Consider the following 20932-nt stretch of genomic DNA (forward strand, 5'->3'; position numbering starts at 1 on the left):
CACAGACCACCTTCTCACATGCAGGTAAACTACCTGCATCATAAACAGCAGCCCAGGAATGCCACAGAACTGATGGATCCTCTCCCTTATGAGTTGCCAGGCGAGTGGACTAGCGTGCGTGTAGAGGAAGATTTCTCTCAGCTCCTTTGGTGAAGTTATAATGCTGAGCCAGCCAGTCAGGCAGTGTGAGCAGTATGCAGTACAGGGTATCCATTGCAGTTGACTGCCCTTCTTGGAGCAACTGAAAAGGAGCTGCTTATCACCCTTGTTTGACTGACTGCACTATCGAGTCCTGTAGCATAATAGTTAAAGTCATGTTGAATGCTGCAGCACCTACTCTTAGAGGGACAAAATACATTTCTCAGTGGTTTAGTGGATATCTATGAGAAATAACTTGATTGAGAATTTTAACATTTCCAAACATTTTAAATTTACAAATACTATCTAAGATTTTACTGCATTTGGAAAGGACACTTCCTTACTGGAGATACTATCCTCTGTGATGGGACTGGGAAATACGCATCATGCTGTCCATTCTGAAAATCAAGTTATAACATAGTTTCTTTATATGTCTCCCATATGAGCATCTTTTGTATTTTACAGTGGCTGTGGTTGTTTCTGTGGCATCTTTTATTTCTATCTTGTGGTGGGTTTTGCTAAGGAAATTTATTGATTATAAGGAAAATAATCAGATTATAAAGAAAATTTCACCCCTTGTGCTTCACTTATAGCATCAGCTAGGAGAGTGTTTTTAATAATTCTCTTCCGTGGTTATATCCAAATCGATCACCTGTACACAACTGGTACTCTGTAAAATTTGATGACAACATCGCCACTTAAAAACAGAGTTGTTAGCCCACCCTTCAGTTCACTGTCTTCAGAACAGCGTCTAGCTTAAGGACACGGGAAGGGTATTTGTGCAAAAGATGGATGAAGGTAAATACTTTCCACTCCCTAGACTGCTGAAGCAATGTTACTTACCATCTTCCTTCCAGTAGAGGAATTAGCATTTGATGTTCTTTACAGTCATATCCCATGGCATCTGTCTAACTGAACACCCTGTACTCCTTTATCTGTGCTTTGTTGCTTTTGCCATCCCAAATGTTGTCTCCAGCTCCAGCTCTGTCCGGGGAACCACAGATATATATATATATATATCCCTTTACACTCTCAACTTTTAACTATTGAAACTTAAGTATTTGACAATTTCAGTTACCATTTCACTCTTGGAAAAGTAATTTAATCTTTTTTAAATATTGGGCCAGTTTCCAGGCTCGTGTATATACCAGCAGTAATCAAGAATAAGTTAAGGGAGTTATACTGATAAATAAAAACGTAATTTGGCCTGTTACCATGAACAAATAATTCTGTGTGTGGAGTTACACCTCCAAATTTGGTATTTTTCTAAAGCATTAAAGGTTAATCTTATAAAAAGGGTGCGTGGTAATGCCTGGCCAATCCTTTCTTACATGGAAGAGTGCCTTTCTTACATGGAAGAGTGCCATAGCATAGTGGTTGTCTTCACACTTGCTGTGCAGGAAGGTTCTCTCACAGAAAGAGATGAAAAGCAAGCATTTCGGAAATACAAGCTTCCATGAGAATTTTTTTTCTGGGAACACATCATTGTGGTGTTAGATAAGGTGAAGGATATTGTGTTGTTGAAAATACCTTGTATCAAATAAAGCAACCTTCAGCATGTACTTCTGCCTCAGAGGTGACTCACCAGGGATTACAGCAAGGTTGCATCATCTGCAAGTAGTAATGGCTTAGCACCACTAACTTTAGCCAATGAGTTAAGCTGGCAAGGAGTAGAATCAGAAGAATAAAACAGCATTTAGAGGTGGAAAACACCTAGGAAATAACTTAAGTCCACTTCATCCCTGCTGCTTATGATTTGTTCTCTTAAATACAGTTTCTATTGTGTATTTCAGTCTATAATGTTTAATTAGAGTTTAAGACTAAAAGACCATATGCTTCTTGAAGAAGATCTTCCCAGTTCTGCACAGACCTGTCTTTATGTTATATTGCCTACTTACCCTTACCTGAATTTCTTATTCTATCCTAGATAATTAACCTTTCTAAAATATGCTTTAAATCTTTCCCCATTTTGAACTCGGTTGTTCTCTGCTTAATGGAGAAGCAGACCAATGAAGTTTCTGCATCTCATAAACTCCTATGTGTATTTTTAAAACTCATTCCAGTTTCAACACCTTTTATTTTGCCTCTGAAACTGCATTGTTTCATAGCGTACTATTATTTACTGGTAAACTTGCTATCTTGAATGTTCCTTGGATTTGTATTTCATTTGGTACTTTGTGTGATGAAAATGATCTTCTCTAGATTCATTCTTGAGTTTAAAAAAAGGGGGGAAAGAAAAAAAAAATGGCGAGGGGTGGTGATAGCACTGCTATATCCTTCTCCTAGTCCCTTTTACTACTTTATCCGCCTGTTAAAGCTTAATTCTTATCCACTGTTCTATCTTAAACAGTATTCCCTGATTAACGTAAGTACTGCCAACAGGTATGTCAGAGTATGTACAGCTTAGAGTGTGTATTGTGAAAATACTACTCCATGCTTTCGAATTCTGAATGAATATTGACGTACATCCTCCTGTTACAATGCTAAGAATTTTACCATTTTAAAAGAATTCTTATTTTTTCCTCCCTACACTGCTTTTTGTTACCGTGGTAAAGCAGTAGTTGAAGCAGTATCTACTAATGTTTTTGTAAATCATCTACATTTCTGGAAATACACAGTCAAAAAAAATCTTCCAGAGATTAATATTCATTTATTCATAGTATTTCTGGTTTTGTTTGTATATGACTGGCTCTTGGATTGTCCTACTTGAAGAAGAAATGTATTGGAAAGAAAAATCATAGCAAAACTATTAAAAAATTAGAACTGAAATATAATAATATAATAAACACTATAAAGTGTTCTAAATCAATGCAAGTAACGTATTTCTGTGGCTTCATAAATTTTAGGAGGATGTTACAGCAGCAGCCCAAGTACTTCATATGATTTCTGATAAAGCAGGTTTTTGTTAAGAAGGTTCTTCCTGGCTTTGGCCCCAGTGATAAGCTTTATAGATTTCCTGTTTCCTTTTACTAAGACAAAAGTACAAATGAAGGGATAGCTCTACAAGAGAATGCATCGCACGATAGTGATTATGGTCAATTACTAATAAATCAACCACATTCAAATATTTTTTAAAAGAATGCTCTTACTAAACTTCTGAATTGTCTTTAGCAGCTGTTCACTCAAGTTTTACAGAGGGTACTAGAAATGTTTTCAGCAGAAAAATCACTCTTACTGGATTAGAATGTAACTTAAGGCTTGGATTTGTTAATGCTTGATATTTCTTGTCATTGCTAGAGATGCTTTATCTTGCAATTTTTCTGTCTGTATAGATGTACATAATAGCTGCATATTGGTGGATGGCAACATTGAGACAGTAAACAGGTGAATTCCTTATTGTTTATCGTGATACAGAAAATTTGCAAGCACTGGCAGTGACAATGACCTGTTAAGTAGGAAAATCTCATTCAAGCTTGTGATTTGGGGATAAAAATGGGAAGCGGCTATGAAGAGGCATAATTTTATTACTTACTTAATAAAGTTACACAGTGACTTTGATTAACTTCAAAATTGGCATTAAGTATTAGTCACAAGAATAACATGCTGCTACTTAAATACTGAAGGTTGCTACTTACCCTTTGAGGTTTTTTTAATCTGAACATGGAGACTTTTGTGTGTATTTTAACATCAGTGCAGAGAATATAACTGGTTGATAGTTGAATTCTAATAAGTTGATATATGAGAAGTAATCTGAAGAAAGAGTGACTGCTACTTTAAGATAACTGCTTATTCTTGCATGTAGAAAGCATACTTTGAAGAATAGGCACTTACCCCTCAAAAAAAAAATACTGTTGTTATGATATTAGCAAGCTTGCAGATTAGTAGATGAGAAGATCTTTCCAAAGTCCTTAAAAATTTAAGTGAGGATAGGTCAACAATATAAATTGATTAATGGATTCTCTAATGATAACAAGCACAATAAGAAAAAAGTTTCTGAATACAAATTATTGATGCTGTGTTATTTCAGGAATTAACAATTGTACTGTCAACATTGCATCTCATTTTTTTAGGAAAGAAGGTGAGATTTTGGAAAATAAAAAATGTAATCATGTAATTCATATAGTACTGTAGTGTGCATAAATGTCAGATGAATCATGAAGATAAAAAAATCAAGGCATATTGCACAGGCAGACTTTCTCTCGGTGTTCTTCTCTTTGAAAGATGTTTCAGATAAAGACTATCCATCTGAAAGTCTTTCTAGATAGACCAAAGTATACAGAGAATTTGATATTTTGTTTGGGGCAAACTATCAAATAAGTTGTAAGGTCTGTTACAATTTAAGTAGATCCTGTATTGATCTAAAGAAGGTTATTGACATAAAATGGCTTTGTAATTTATTTAGCCATTCCTATAAATTGTACTTAAGATACTGCTAAATGAGACACAACAGTGGTATGTTTTTGTTTGTTGAATAGTTCAAAAATTCAAGAAAACTGCTTATTTAAAATGATACATCATTAAATGTCAATGTGGACCCAAATGTATTTCAGAGTTCTTCAAGTTCAGGGATGGCTCAGAGTACTGTTATAGTTTTGGAGGGTTTGGGGTAAGTTTCTTCTGCATTGCATATGATTGCTGATTTTAGGAGAAAAACACAGTCAAGATCAGAATAGCATTGTTATGAATTACTATGTGATCACGTTCTAAAATTGGAAAAACTGCTGCCTCAGTTTAGACACCCATGTAGTGCTGAGTAACTTGGTGTCTAGGTTGAACATAGATGTTAATTTTTAAATGTTACATTTGAAAGTGTTTGCCATAACATTTCAGTGCCTCTGTTGTTCTAATTGCTAAAAGTGACATTTAAAATAATTTTAGGAGTCTTAATTTAGCCATTAATTGAATAATCCAGAAAAAAATGCTTTTGAGCTTCTCCACTGGAACTGTGAGTCTGCATTAAGGCTGAGGAGGATACTTCACTGGATCTAGTTTAATGACCTGCTAAAACATTGGCTTGCCTCTCCAGTCAAAAGCCAAATTTTCACAAACATCTTCCTGTTTTTCTTCAGGCTACCTTTCAGTATTGTATGTGTCTGGCTCAGATGTACAGTAGTAGTAGTACAGTAAATGTGCATGATTAGTAGCTTGTTCAAGAAGTTGAAGTGCATTTGAAACAAATGTTCAATTTCTGAAATAATTGTGGACTGGATTCCACACATTGTTCATTAGAATCTCTTCTAAGTTTAATAAATCTCAAGCAGTCATTCTGGTTCCCTTTTCCTATTAATTGCATTGCTGAACACAAAAGCTGTGTTATGTGCAGAATGACTGAGCTTATCCCTACTAGAAAGGAGTTATGTTTGGTATCTTAAAGAACAATAACAGTTTGCTGCCTGGCTGATCAATGCTGGATCAAGTTCACATTCCCAAGCTCCCACTCTCCCACCTACATGTGCAGGGGGTGGAAATATAGCAAAGAGAGGGAGGACAGGTCCTCTTTTACATAAAAATGTTGAACTGAGACAAGCCTAATAAGGACACAGCTGGGCTTGCATAGCAATAAACATTGATTTTAATCCACTGCTTATAAAAACATCTTAAGAAAACCACAGAAGTGGTTAATTAATTAATTTTTAGCCTGGCCATTGTTTTCTTTACCCAATGGAAACAATCCATAGAGGTTTAAAATTCTTTTTGTGCTACCTTGCAAGAAAACAGTTTTTCCATATTAATTAGGAAAGAGTAGCATTCGAAATGGCTTAGATCCCTCCAGTTCAGAGTCCCTAAAAAGTACTTTTAGTGCATTAGACACAGGATATGAAATAATGAGAAGTCAAATGCTACTTTAGGAAATCATATTTGAGATCTTTTTATTGCAGGAGGATAGAGAGTTGGGCATGAAGCTGAGGTAAAAATTTTATGTGACAGGAACAAGCTGACACCTTCCCTCCCCAGTGGTCTAGGGTTTTTAAAAGAAACACACATTTTACTTCCTGGAAAATTTCCCAGTTCTCTAGGCTTTTAGAAAAACATGTTTGTGATTGGAAGGAAAAATATGTGGGGAAGATGTCTTTCATGCACGTGTGTAAACACATCCCTTGTATCTGAAGTCCGTGTAGCCCTCTGCAATGCTGACCCAAAAAACTGTGACCTGCTGATTCATGCAGTGGTCCAGACAGAAACTCAGGAGTGATCCTGCTGCTGCGTTCCCAGCTGTCCAGAGTTGGGGATGGAAGCTCTTGCTTTTGAGCCCAGTGCTTTTTTCACACATTCTGCAAAAACACTGAGCTGCTGAAGTATTTCTAGAGAGCAGGTTTTAAGAAACTTTGTGTGATGGTCTTTGTTCCATCTCCATCAATTCACTGTCTTCCACAAAAGTTGATATAAGCAGTGTCAAGACCTTTCCCGGTTTACATTACCTTCAGTCAACTTCTTTGCATTTAGCGGTGCTTCATGGTCAGACTGAAGATGTAGGTGATTACTATCTTCTGTTTAATCATGGAGGAAATAAGTGATTCTTCTGAAACTCATTCCATCTCCATAAGAAAGGGACCTTCTTCCACAATGCTTTAACTATTGTGTCGACTCCCTTCTCAGCCCACAGTGAAATTTAAATGCCAAAATGCAGGTGTCTGGAGAAAGACAGGTTTGAAAAGTCTATTGGCTTACAAACCTACCGGTCAATACAAAAAAAGAGCAGTAAAGGTCATGGTTCAGCTTATAGTTATTAGCCTTAGCATATGGACTAGCAGTATTTAATGGCCAGAGGGCTAATAGACTTTTGCCTTGAATATGTTTCTTTACTAGAGCTGTTGGAAGGATTTTTGATTGCTTCAAAGGATCAGTAAGACTCAGAGATCAGTACCTCTGAAAGATGTCTTTTGTTTCTTCAAGAAATAAAGTATCCCTCATTTTCTTTTAGTTTCTTTGTGCCAGAAAATGAAGAAAAACATTGCTTGTCACATCAGTGGTGCAGGACTGTCCATTACCCATGTTCAGGCATGTTTTTCTTTGTTTTTCTCTGTAATTAAAAAAAAAACAAACAAAAAACAAAAATCAAAACCAACACAAAAATACAACAAGGAGCTTTCAAAGTCCTGTCTAGTTTGGCCAGCCAGCAACTGTCCATGGCCTACCAAAACCTTGGTACTGGATGAAGCCAAAGTGAATATTATAAGAATTCTTTCATGTCAAAGAAAATTAATCCCTAGTCTTTGTCCTCTGGGTTCAAAATGTCTGGATTCAAATTACTTTTAGATGGACAGAGTGCAAGACCCACCTGAAATCTGAGGTCTTACTTCCATACCTGAATGTATTAAAAAGTGTTGTATCTTTTATATTCACTGAAAGGGTTGTCAAGCACTGGAGCAGGCTGCCAGGGAAGTGGCTGAGTCACCATCCCTGGAGGTGTTCAGAAAATGTGTAGATGTGGTACTTAGGGACATGGTTTAGTGCTGGACTTGTCAGTGTCAGGTTTAGGGTTGGACTTGATGATCTTAAAGGTCTTTTCCAACCTAAATGATTGTATGGTTCTATGATTCGGTGATCTTTTAAATATTATCAGGCTACTTGTAGAGGAAGGTGCTGTAATTTGCAGTCTGGACTGTGTTGAAAGTTCACAGCACATGGGAATACTTCTCAAGCAGAAAGGCCTAAATACAAAACCAGTAATCTACCTTTCCAGTTGCTTTAGAGAGGCACCTCTATAGTAGTGAGAGCACCTGGTGAAATCAGGAGAGAAAAAAATTGAGCATTTTAGCACACTCTAAAAATATTACTATAATATAGATAATATAATGCAATATGCTACATAAATTTTATGTTATTATACGTTGCATACTATTATTTAGTAATAAGTAATAAGCATATTACAGACCCTGTGGTCAAGGTTACTTTCTTTATCTGATTAGGAATCTGATCTTCAAACAAATAGGGTGGGTACAGCGAGTCATCTTTACTTTGGGATTTTCTCTAGAAGGCAGGGTTGGTAATGTGGATATGAAGGATGTATTTGCATTACCCCTTTGAATTCCTGTTTTGAGGGGATTCGAGTATGACAGTCAGTGTCATGTGGACAGCAAACAGGACTGTTGATGGAGGGTGATGCAGTCATTCTCCCTTTAAGTTGAGTGTGCCATCACCCCTTCATGTAGTGTAAGCTCCTTCCTTTTGGAGGAATATAGTAGGAGACCAAATGTTCTTAAAAACATCTTTTCTCCTTCCCTCCCCTTGCCCCCTCCTCTCCTCTTTTCCTCTCCCCACTCTCTCTCTTCTTTGCTCGCTCTCCTGCACCCAGCTTTCCCAGCAAAATGTCCTAGTCTAGTGATGAGTTAGATCTTACCAAAGCATCAGCAACTAGAGTTAACGGCTGACTCTACAGCCGGTGTGCTGTGACCACAGCTTGTTTGGCCCACCCCATTTCTCTCACAGCTTTCTTTCCTCTGCAGGCTGCCTGCATGGGCACGTTGGCTCTTATCTTATGCTGCAGTGCAATCATCTTATAGTAGATGAGTGCTCAAGTTATGATGTGCACAGCAGCCAGCACCAGGAAACCCCCGGTGCTGGCTCCACAAGGTGTATTACCATTATAAAAAGTCACTAACGATTCCTGTCGAGTTTCCTCCACTGCTTTGCAGCTACTAACAGGAGAACAGAAGCTACCTCTGAGTTTTAACGCACAGTGTGTTTGTGTGTTCTGGGATTTTCATCCCGAATCAGCCTCAGGGTCTGCAGGTCTGAAAATCAATGTCTCGTGTAACTTTTTTTACCTAGTTTTCACTAAACATTCGACAGGAGAAGAAGTGTAATTCTTTAAAGGATTTAAAGTATAAATCTGTTTCATTGTTTCTATGACCCACTCTTTCCCAAAACTTCTGTGAGAAGGCACAATCATCTAATCTGTTAACTGATCCAAAGGTGTATTGTTTAGGTAGTTGCATTAATTTGTGCTTGCCATTAACATAATTTTTTGTTGATAAGTCTTGCTCATTCTCTTTGAAGTATGCTCTGTTCTTTCTTCATTCAAATGCACGCAGTTCAAGAGTCAATTTATAGGAGCTTTCAGCATTACCATTTAGTAGAAAATCTGTTAAGGCTTTACAAAATAAAAATATGTTGTTGATACCCATTTTAAGTAGACCTGTTGTGAGTGTAAAATAAAAATCTATAGTAAGTTTTTCTACTGTGATACCTCTATTGAAAAGTTCTTTGTGTAATGCTTCATAGTGAAGTTGCTTCTATTTAAAGCATTGAGTTTGATCTTGGCTTTGATCTAAAGCTTTTGATCTTGAAAGAAGGATGTTGTGGCAGTAAAACAAAAAGGGTAAGAGAGAGGATTTTTGGGGTTTTTTTTAAGTGATAAGGGATACTGTCAAGATTTAGTGTGCACTAATTGGGCTTACCTTTATTTACTTAAATCTTTTTGTAAAGTCCATCCAATTCTGTTTATGGGAGGATTTGCTCAAACAAATGCTTTGATGATTGAAGGTTTCAGGGAGTGGTCATATATACCATGGAGTATAAATTATTTTTTAAATACTGAAAATACCTTACTAGCAGCATTTTAACTATACCAAGCGTGGTGCAGTCTGTCCTTTACTGTCTCTCGTTTTAAATGCTAGACACAGGGCACTTAGTAAAATCCTAGCTTAGGAATTTCTAGTATTCAGGTTTTGCATGGCTGACGTTACATGGGACCCTCCCATCGTGGTGGAGTTTGAATATCCTCATCAAAGGGTGCAGGGACATCTGCTGAAGTCCCGTGCCTAAATTTGATCACCTTGCTTGCAGTCTGTGGTTGGATAAAGCGTTTCGCTCAGGCCTCGGATATAAAGCTGCTTCGGTTCTTGCTTTTCAGACGTGTTTCAGACCCTCCAGGGTGATTTAATAGTTGGGTTCTTTAGGTGTCAAGCAAGTACGGGGACAGATCTCGAAGCCCTAATGGCGATGATACTTTATCTCCCCAACTGGCTCCGTTCGGCCGTTCCTCTGTCGGTAAAGACCGGCGGCAGAGGCTGTTCGTGGGCAGGTTGACAGGAAAGCGCCGGCCGTAGGGAGAGACTTAGCGCAGCGCCTCTCTAAAAAACCGGGCTGTGCGTGCAGGGCGAGGTCAGGAAGGGCCGTCCCTCCGGCCGAGGGGTCGGCGGCTACACTGCCAGCGGATCCCCCGCCGCGCCCGGGCCGGGCCGGGGGAGGCGCGGAAAGCCTCCGGGGCCGCCCCGGCGCCCGCCGGCCCTTACGTCTTTAAGGCAGGCTCCTCCTCTCCGCGGGGCTCCGGGGGCCGAAGCGCGGGGGCGGGGGACCCCGCCGAGGTGTTTCATTTCCTACTGAGGGTTGCGGTGTGCCGGCACTTAGGGGCCGGAACGGCGGGGATGGGACGGGACGGGACAGGGAGGGACGGACGGACGGACGGACGGGCGCGGCACCGGCTGACGCTGGGGCCGGGCCGGCGGTGGCGGCGGGCGGACAGGGCTTCCCGCAGGGTCTCCCGTCCGGTCCCGGGGCCCGTGGGGGAGAGGAGCGGGGATACTCGGCTCAGCGTGCGCTTTCTCTCCCCCGTGTAGCCCTTGCTGGAGGAAGGTGAGACCTGGAAGGAGTGCCAGCTCGTCCGGCAAGTGAGCGCCGAGGTGAGGAGAAAAACCCTTCGCTGCTCTTACATTGCGCCCCCCCCCTCCCCCCGGCCCCCTGCGTCTTTCCCTGATCTGCCCCCCGAGTGTTCCACCTGACACCCCCTCCCACCCTCGCCACACTTTTCCTTTTTTTTTTTTTTTAAAAAAAAAAATTACTTGCTTTCGTATTAGGAATAAAGTATTCCTATGGTGAGAAAAAAAACACAAATGTTACTAATTTATTTAATAATAACGACCCCACCCTCTAAATTTGGTTTTGGTAGTCTGGAACAACATTCGAGTGGGTGGCTGGAAATAAATTTCTCACTTGAAATAGAAGGTGTAAGGGATAAAGTGCAGAGATTTTTCCCTGGATTTTTGCAAGCTGCAACGATAACTTTCCATTTGGCAACCTGGTCTGGCATCAAACGCGTCCTTTGTGCAAAAAAAACCCTTTAAACTGAAAGCTCTTAAGATGAAGAAGACAACCTTACACGTTGACTGTGCACAAGTAACTAACCATATTACCTAAAACCATGTCATTCTAGATGGGAAAAGTGCTTTTCCTCTTTGTAGTGAAGCAATGGAAAAAATTGTCTTGCGTCTGTTTATAGCTTCTTACTAATGCTGAATTGCTGCACTCAGGTCGCATCTTCTTCCTAAAAAAAACACTATGGTTTTGAATTCCAGGTCAAAAAATGGATTCAGACAAATCAGAGGATGAGAAAAAGCGGCAAAAAGAAGAGGAAGAGGGATGAAGTAGTTTTCCAAAAGGTAAGGTTCATGATGTGTGTTTGTGTAACGGGACAAAGGGGAGCAGATCCAAAATGCTTTCTGATGACATCCCCTTAAACTCTAAAGAGATGTCCTTTAGCTTCTTCAGCAAGGTGATAGTAAAAGGGTGTTACTGGTGAAGTTGCAGTGTCATTATGTAGTTATTATGGAAAGAATTCATAATCTTTTCAGACAGGAGACAGAATTTCCCTATATGTATATTCAGCTGGAACATACTGAGGAAGAAAGAAAAGAGTGTTTTTGTCAGAGAAATCAAAGCACTTGAGTGCTTTTAACAGGACCTACACCACTATTTGCAACTTTTCAGATACTGGTAGCTGAGAAACAGTTTTCATGGTGGATGTTGGGACAATAGATGTGATATGCATGTTGAAACACATATTCTGACTGTATTCTTGGCTCTTTATTCAGAGGGTGAGTTTGAAAATCATCTATTTGCAATATAGATTTCAATTAATGAAAATATGTCTGGACGGCGATTTAAAAAATTTTTACGGAGGATTTAAAAAACTGAATACAACCTAGATTAAACTGTCTTTAAACCAGTGATTTTTTTATTTAGCTGTTGTGAAATGTGTGTTCTATAGTGTTGAGTTGACCATTTAAATCACAATGTAGAGAGGCAAGTAATTAGCTGATACTTTTACTAAATAGCTGTTTTCTGTCCTCTGAAGAAAAATTATGGGTTTTTTACTTACTTCGGTTTTACAAACAATTTTATATGTTTTTTTTAAAAGCCTTTCTTACCTTTAAAGGATTAAAATAGCAGTGTGTTGTTTTGCTGTTTCGACAGTGCTTCTAGAATGCACGATGAATCATTGCTGTTTCTGTAGCCAAATTCTTGCTGATAGCATGGCTGCCAACTCCTGGGATCTGTTGCCTTAGTATGGGCATTGCCGTATATGACAAATGTCTACGAAGTGCATTGTTTTGTGTGGGTGATTTACCAGCTCCATGGTGAGTTAAAAACCACCAAATAGCATTCTTCACTTCACCACTACTTTTATTTTGTAACTGGAATACTTCGTTTAGGAAAGGTGCCCTGTGTTGTATTTTAGAATGACATGATCTAAATAGGGATAGCAGAAACTGTTGCACCAAATAGTTCCAATTCTGTTCATATTTCCATGTGTGAATGTTTGTTTGCATGTGTGTGCACTATTTGTAGTTACAATCATTTTATGTTAAGATGAAGAATAATTCTAAGTTAAAAAATGTATCATCATGTAAATTTGTGAGCAAAATGCATTGATGGTACAAATAGCCTTAGTACAAGCTACAGCCTGCATGCATTTTGAAGTAATTTTTAAATGGGACCAAGTAGGTCCTCTGCTACATCTTAACAGAAGGCTTAAAGGTACCTTATGCTGTACACCCCTCCTCATCGCTTTTTATAGGAGAAAGCTTCCTCAGCACAAAAACTCTTTATACTGATAAAATTCAGTTTCTGTTGGCGGGTGGGTGGTGGTGTTCTCTTACTGCTCCAGCATTTGTGAGAGAGAGCTTCAGCATGTAGGCTTGCCGTGTTAGAAATGCAGAACCTAATGTGTAAACCTAAGATACACTCACTGTTCTCTTAAACAGTAATTCTTGAGTAAGGTCTGTGAGCACCAATGTGAATTAAAATTGAAAGCAAGAATACATATTGTCTTCCAATATCCATAATTAATAATTCTTTGAGATTCAGTGTAGATTCACAGCACTGCATCAGCAGCATGCTTAACCTTATGGGAAGGAAGAGGTGTAACAGTAACCTTATGTGTGGTAGTGAAACCATTAACTAGGCACCGAGGGTGGGATTATTCATGTTCCTTACAAGTTTGGTCATTGCAATGGTGTCTTTTCCAATATAGTTAGGGATGAGAGAAAAGAAAAAGGGCGAGGGACCTCCCTCGTGCTGGTGGAGCTTTATTGTATTATTTGGTTTTGGAATTGGTTACAACTAGGTTTCCAGCATGGACTTACCAGTCAGTGTGGTGCCCAGTCAGTGTGGAGGGTGCTAACCTCTGTTCCACTAGAATTCTTCATTTTTAGCTGTGTCCATATTGGCTTGTAACAGAAATGGCATCATACAGCAGTTTAAGTACTTCTTCAGGGATAAATGAGATCAAGAAACAAAAAAGCACATAGTGGAAGAGTAAGGCACTCTTGAAGGCACCTAGCAGAAGCAGGAATAAAACCATGATGTGAGACAAGGGACGTGAGAAGCAGAGCAGTAAGTAAACAGAGAAGTCAGAGAAGTCAGCTCGTATCACAAGTGTAACTAAAATAAGGATACTGACGTATCTTGCTACATCTAGAAAAACTGAGCTTTGTGTTGATCTTGCTTATTCTTTCAAAACAAGCACTAACTTGTTGAATGTAGCTTCTAAACTTTCTTATGCCTGTGCTGTCCGATTTTCCTCTATCATTTTTTTTCTTTGTGATAGGAAGTCCTATTTCTAATACCAGAAGGATGACTTTGCTATACTGAGACACCGCCAAATCAAAGCAACTGCTTCTGCATCCAAGTACAAAATCTAGGACAGAGAGATAACTCTGTATGGAATAAGTGAAACAGAATTGTGGAGGAAAGGTTGCTGACAACTGCCGGGGAATTGCTTCTTGAAAAAAAAGTTTCCTTCTAAACAGCTAAGTTTGTAGGAGCTGAGTTTACATACACATATATATATATATATATTTAAAGAACTTTTGAAGATATTATGTGCTGGGTAAGAACTGTGTAACTGGCAGTGTTAACTGCTCAAGGGGCATACAAACCAGTGGGGAAGCTCATGTAGAAAGGTGTGGTGCTGGTCTCCAGTGTGGACCCACACATGATGGATTACAGCAGTGTAACAAATTCCGTGGGTGAGAATGACTTTCTAGTCAAGTAACTAAGTTCTTGTTCTTTTCCTATTCTTCTCTTTCTTTTTAAAGCATTTTTTTTCCTTTCAAACCTTATTCTTGCTCCATCTCTGAAGTATTCCATTTGTTCCTAGCAGCTTTTATTCCAGTTTTTCCTTTCCTGCTTCTTTTTCACTCCTCTTTTATTCTTTCTCCTTTGTCTCCTTTGGTCACTTTCAGTACTGTTCATTACTTTCTATTTACTTTCAGTCATTTTTTCTGTTTCATAAGTTATCTTTTGCTCACCTTGTTTTCTGTGTATAGTCCCATGTAGATACTTTTCTTATGGCATGCACATACACAAGTCTAGACCCACTGATCCCTTGCATTTCTGTTTTTGTCATCCTTCCTGTTCTTGTACATTCTTTATTCCGTATTTAATCTTATGCTGTCTCTTCTTCTTGTGGCCTAGCTAGTCAGCACGTCTAGCAATCAGTATGTGTATCAATACAGAATGTTGTTTATGTGAGAAAATTAGAAAAAGTATAACAGAGCTTGGAAAGAATTGGTTGGTTAAAATTAGTGTTGCTTTATTATGAACAGTGTGATAGAAATGCTAAGTGTGGTTATTATTTTTGTTGTTATACTAGACCGTGCCTGCTTGAAAAAAATTGTCCATGCCAGTGCTGAGTGTTAGGCAGAAGAAAACAATCTTTCAGTCAGTCTAGTGGAATTGTAAGCATGCAGTCTGTATCTACGGTGGCATTTGAAAGGAAATATATCTTTTTATTAGGAGACTGACTCACTTTTACATGAAGTTCAATGCTAAAACATAAAAGCTGCTTTGAAAGTATTTCAGTGGTACAAAAAGTGTAATAGGATGAGATACCAAGGGTACACAGTAATTAGGGAGTGTATGGAAATATGTGTGGGTGTGTATGTATACACTAGGTAAAGAAAATGATTCATGCAAATTATCAAAAATGCATTTTTCTGTTTTAGTTTGATTCTATACTGAAACTTTGAGGAATAATTCAACTTTTCCAGAATAATTTCTGCTGATTTCTCAGAAATACTGTTCTCATATGTTTAAAGTTTGTCTGCCTAGTTAAGTAAAAATTTGGTTATCTTTGATTTTTTCCTATTGGTTGTTGCTATTGATCATTCTTCTCACTCCAGATATTTACAATTGTCAGTATTTTGTTGAAATAGCTGTTAAGTTTCTAATAAAAAAAAACCCAAAACACTTGTGATATGTATGTTTAATGCTAAATGCTGTAACTCTTTTTGTCCTTCAACAGCAAATTCACTGGTGTAACTGAAACGGAAATCTTGCAATTTGTTAAAATGAGTTATACTTCAAGTGGAAAATGTTTTGAAGTCTCAGCACAAAATCAGTAGGGGAAAAAAAATACCATGTGGTAAAAGAGAGCTTTTATTTAACTAGGGAATTTATTCAGGATGATGTGCTTCTGCTAATTCAGGTAAAGAAATATTAACATACAATGCATTAAAATGACTTTAAAACTTTAATTACCGTCTATTTTTTTGTATCTCAAAATAAATGTTTCAACTTGAATCCACCAAACTGAGAATTAAAGTAAGGATCAAATCCGAAATACATCTCTTGAGCTTGTGCACTCTGTAGTGCTTAACAGGTAAAAGAAACCTGGTAAGAAATCCTAAAGCGTTCTTCAGAGTGTTCAGTGGAGTCATTTGCTGTACCTTACCTTTCCAAATTCTGTTAATCTCACAGAAATTTCTAGGAACTCTGTAAATGTATTTAGTGGCCTTCACTGAGTACAGATAACACTGTTCCTTTGGCAAACAGAAATTTGGATGGAAAATTTTATATCGGCCTCATGTGCAAGAGCTGAATTACAGTAAATGTTGTTAAGCTATCTGAGAAATAGAGCCTATTATTTTAAAAGCTTTTCCCTTGAATACATATGAATATATTTTTAGGCCATTAAAACTAAAGATTTTCTGCATTTAGTTTTCCATCCCCATAAAAATACCTGTATTTATGGATTGTTTGGAAATGGTAACTGTACAGTTCCAAAAAAACCTATTATTTTTTAGGATCATGCTGCTTCAAAGTTCACCTAAGGAGCATTTAGTAGAACAAGAAAATACTATGTCTATGTGTAAAAAAAAATATTAAAACTAGATTGGAATTTTTGGCTTAGCCATAGTAATGACTTCTAGAACATTAGTCCAGTTCTGTCCTCAGTATTGGTTGTATTTTATTTGCAGTAGTGTTGTGTCGGGATCTTCCGTTCCTTTTTAATAGCACCCATCTCTCTTAGCAAGGAAGCGTTGTTGCATAACGTGTTTCACATTGGGTCTCACAGATGGATGATGTTATTATTATTAGTAGTAGTATGTTGTCGAAGGGTGAATGTTCCTAGTAGGCCACATTCAGGCCAGATTTTTAAATCAGTGAAGCAACTTATCACCACACATATGATGATGCACCCATTCCCTTTCAGACTCCAAGACGACCATTTGTACATAAGGAGAACTCAAGCCAGCGTGGCAATGTGTTGAAGTAGTTTAAAGTTTACAGATAATTACATCACTGTTAATTATAGCAGTCCAAGCCAGCAGCCATCCTGTGCAGTGAAAGATTAAGGTCACTTTAATGTAAAACACAAGGTTTGTACGGGAAAGAAAAAGACAGGTTTAGTGGAGAGGTTTTTTCCTTTTGATCGGTGGGAAGAATTAGTTACACGCCTTTGGTGGAGCGCTATTTGGTAATCAGTCCTGTTGGAGGCATTTTAATTAGGCAATGTCTGTGCATGTTATCATATGATACTAACAAGATTAATTTCTTATTATTGGGATCTACTAATGCCACTAGCTCTTCAGTCTGCTGTTGTTTCTAGTTACAAAGCCCTATTTTTGGTGATTGAAATGTGCTCCTTTGTACCTTAGCTTACAAATACCTTTTGTCTTTAATAAAACAAGAAATGGAAAATGTGAGAACAGTTTTGTTCTTTCCAAAATAACAGAAAAATAGAAAGCATTTGATAATTTTTAATACTTCTCAAATGTCTACCCTAACCGGTGTTTATGCAATGAATTCTGGGCGGTGATGTAGTGAGTTTTGGGTGCAGAAAGAAGGCTGCTCTTTCAGGGCATTTGCAACTGGAGCAACTTAATACATCTGGAAAAAAAGTGGTATGTTGCATTCAAACACTCCATAAGTTTTCTTCTACAGAATTTCCTCTGGATTTTTTTTTTAGTTGAGAATATACACTTGTGCCTGGCAGCTGAATAAACCGCTTGGTTTAAATGTCCTCAAGTTCTTCTTGACTGTAATGACTGAAGGAGGTTTAATGGTCTGCTGGCTCAAGCATGTGCTTTATTTCAGTCTTACGTGTGTTTTATTTCAGTCTTACATTTATTACACATTGTCAGAAATAGGCTTAATTTTTTTATGACCAGTCTTAGCTATTGTCTTCATTCTGTGTCTTTTTTTTTTTTTCAGTTTAGGTTATATTCACATACTGTATAATAAAAACACATATATAGGAAGCTGTAAGCGTGGACATTGTTATTTAAATAAATACATAAGCACAGAAGGCAAATGCTAGACCTGTTACAAAACTAATTAAAAAGGTTTTGGTAATTCTTAATCTGTTTTTTGATGGCCATAGTACTAAAAGTAGTCATGGCTACAGCGTATGATACTGTCATCCTCTCCTCCCCTTCCAGGCCTTCAAGAAGCTCTTTTAGAGCAGGAAGGTAGCTCAGTGTTAAAAGCAAATACATTCTTGTTGCTTTAATTAAACAGACAGGATTGAATTCCTAAAGGTGTGTAAATTGTACCATACTCTTTTGATCTGTGCTGCATATATTTTCTTGTGTTACTTTTCTTGTGGGCACAAATTGAGTGACTACTAACAATTGTCTAGTTCCTCTCATGAGATGCTTTGCTTACAGGTTTTGTGAAACCTATACCAACATTTGAAACTGGACCCAGCATTAGCAAGGATATTTATGCTATATAAATATATATCTATATACATGCTATATAAGTATAGAAAACATTTTTGATCTGATGAGATATAAGACACAAGCTGTCTAATATCTGTTATTTTATTGGGACTGCAGTCTTACTATGGATGAGTGAACAGAAAATATTTTTCTCTTCTCTTTGCACTATTAAGCTAAGTTATTATCCTACATTGAGTGTCACCTAGGCAGTGTCCGTATCTGAACAACATTCCTGAAGCACAGGGAGTTGATATGTTAATTTTTCATAGTTTTGATTCACAAATTATTGCCAGTGATAATTTGCTTAATAAAGAAGGTAGAAGAATTTTGTTGTCCTCCTGTGCTATAACTGTGTTCCAGTTAACAATCACTTTTCAAGAAAAGCTTTTATTTTTGTCCAGAAAAAATGATGTTGGAAAAGAAGCTTAAATAATTGCATTGTTCTGTATGTGTCTTTCTCCTCTTTCTGCCTTTGATTTAGGCATCCATTGGGCGTTTTCAATGAAACTTGTTAGAGCTCTAAATCTGCAATGTTCCTCTATGAGATGCTGTGTGGGGAAAGCCCACATAAAGGCAAGGCAGAAGTGTGAGCTCCGTCATTTCTGGGAATCCTAACAGACGCATGAGAGGGAAGATGTTATGACTGTCCCAACCACAGGAAACATTTTTGTGGACGCTTTGAGCCTGCGAGGTAGTTTGGTCATGAGACATAAGTTCCAAGAAACAGGATTTCATTACTTTTGCTTTGCACAGAATTTTATGTTTTGGTTTTATGAATGTACCCATGTAGTCTTCAGGTCGCATGCCCCAAATGTGGTGAACACCCACTAATGAATTTGCCTTACAGTTGGTTTCTTTCTTCACTTCTGACACAAATACCTGGGAAAAATGGGGCTTAGGTTGGAAAACAGCTGAATGTCTTCCCTACGTTCTCTGATCCATCTTGCAAAAGGAAATGAAGTAGAGCTAGAGAGTACTAAATGTTTCCATGTTCAAGATCCTGTTTATTTCAAAGAAAAGATGACCAGCTCAGTGCCAGTTCCACAGTAACTATGGTTGTCTTGTTTTTGTTTAAACTCAAGAGTTTTCTCTGTGTTTTGGCCGTACTTCTGACGAATTCAGTGAAGCTAGTCATATATTTAAAGGCTTTGCTGAACCAGGCCTTAGTCATTCATCTGCAAGATCTTCTTTCCAAATGACTACTTTTTTGACTGAAGAGGAGATTTTACTTCTTTTTGCCCAGAATGCTTTTTACTGGGAGATGTTGTGTGAATTTTATTTTTTTTTTATATCTTATATCCCCCCTATTGGAGGGGAGGGGGAGATAATATTTGCAGGAAAATAATTGTAGAATTAATTTGTCTTAGGCTCAATTTCCTTCTACATCCTGCAATTTCCCCTCCTTTTTTTTGCTTGTTAAAGCAAAAGTAGGTGCCCTTTTGAGCATATGCCAGTTTATAATGTGAAAAACCCACGAAATGGAATTCTGAGTTTATCACCTAAATTTACCTCCATTGTGGCTTGATAAATATGGCCTGTTTTTTGACAACAGGTGTTACGCTGAGTAAGCCTCTTAGGTTTTCAAATGCTTATTAAGAAATAGAAGTAAAAAAATCTGAATTTTATCTTTTATGGTGCACAAGCAGCACTTATTTAGGAGAAGTGATTGCTTGAAGAGACTAGGAAGCCAGGGAAAGTTATTTCAGCTTACCTGGTTTTATAGATACAGGTATGTGAACAGAATATGCAATTTAAAACTTTTTCCCATGTAAGTAATTAATATACAAAACTTTCATTCTAATGCACCCTCTTATTTTGTAACACCTGTCATATTTTTTCAAGGAATTAAACAGTTGCTTTTTTTTTTTGAAAAACTGCTGTGCTTCTTTATCAGCACAGGAGGGGAAACGTACATGACAACAAAATGCCTTTCTTTATTGCATCCATTGCTGCTAATCATACAGCAGCTTGAAGTTGCAGGATTGAGTTGTGTGAAAGTAGCTGAGAGATTCTAGACATCTCAGATATACTGCCTGGTAGTGTGAAGATACAGTTTTAATACAACTGTGTTATTTACAAAGTGTCCTCTACTAAATGATTTCAAAGTGTTGGGGTTTTTTTATGTAAGGACCTCATTACCATCACATGAGATACCTCAAAAACATGTAACACCTCTTTTAAAATTCTCTGTCCTTCAGAACTGAAAATAGAATGTTTATCTTGATTTTACAGATGGTAAACCAAGGCATGGAGGTGCTAGGTAGCTTGTCCAAAGATACCTAAGAAAGTTGGGCAGGGCAAGGAAATGAACTGAATTCAAGTTTGGTGCCCTAACACAGACCTTCATCTGAGGTCTCTCTCTATTGTAAATACCAAAGAATTAAAACACACGATTTTCCATGAAGCAGTTAGTGTGGACAGGTTGCTGATATTTTAAGCTGTGGCAGAGGTGGGAACAGAAGCTAGTGCTGTGACTTCATCTCCCTGGTAATACTATGAAAGGCCCAGAGCATACAGCAGTGCAGCCAAAAAGATGAGCTTAAGCATGGGAGGATTCGTTTTATCAATATTTGTGTTGCAACAGAACCTACTTTCTACTAACGAATTAAGGCTATGGTTAGTAG

The 20932-nt window shown here is 38.0% G+C and overlaps 1 protein-coding gene across 2 annotated transcripts in view; it reads left to right on the forward strand.

The window, feature by feature from the left end:
* The window catches only part of AOPEP (aminopeptidase O (putative)), a 198336-nt gene that overhangs the window by 104137 nt on the left and 73267 nt on the right, over positions 1 to 20932 (forward strand). The window contains exons 13-15 of one of the 2 annotated variants that reach the window (XM_086770415.1): positions 10641 to 10703; positions 11376 to 11459; positions 13910 to 15501. In XM_086770415.1, the coding sequence (XP_086626541.1) occupies positions 10641 to 10703; positions 11376 to 11459; positions 13910 to 13939 (177 nt within the window). In that variant the 3' untranslated portion in view covers positions 13940 to 15501. Of the gene's footprint in view, positions 1 to 10640; positions 10704 to 11375; positions 11460 to 13909; positions 15502 to 20932 lie in introns of those variants that run through there. The other variant, XM_086770414.1, reaches the window with a different exon arrangement.

This window comes from Chlamydotis macqueenii, chromosome Z (genome assembly GCF_036417535.1).
Source record: "Chlamydotis macqueenii isolate bChlMac1 chromosome Z, bChlMac1.mat, whole genome shotgun sequence".
Lineage (NCBI taxonomy): Eukaryota > Metazoa > Chordata > Aves > Otidiformes > Otididae > Chlamydotis > Chlamydotis macqueenii.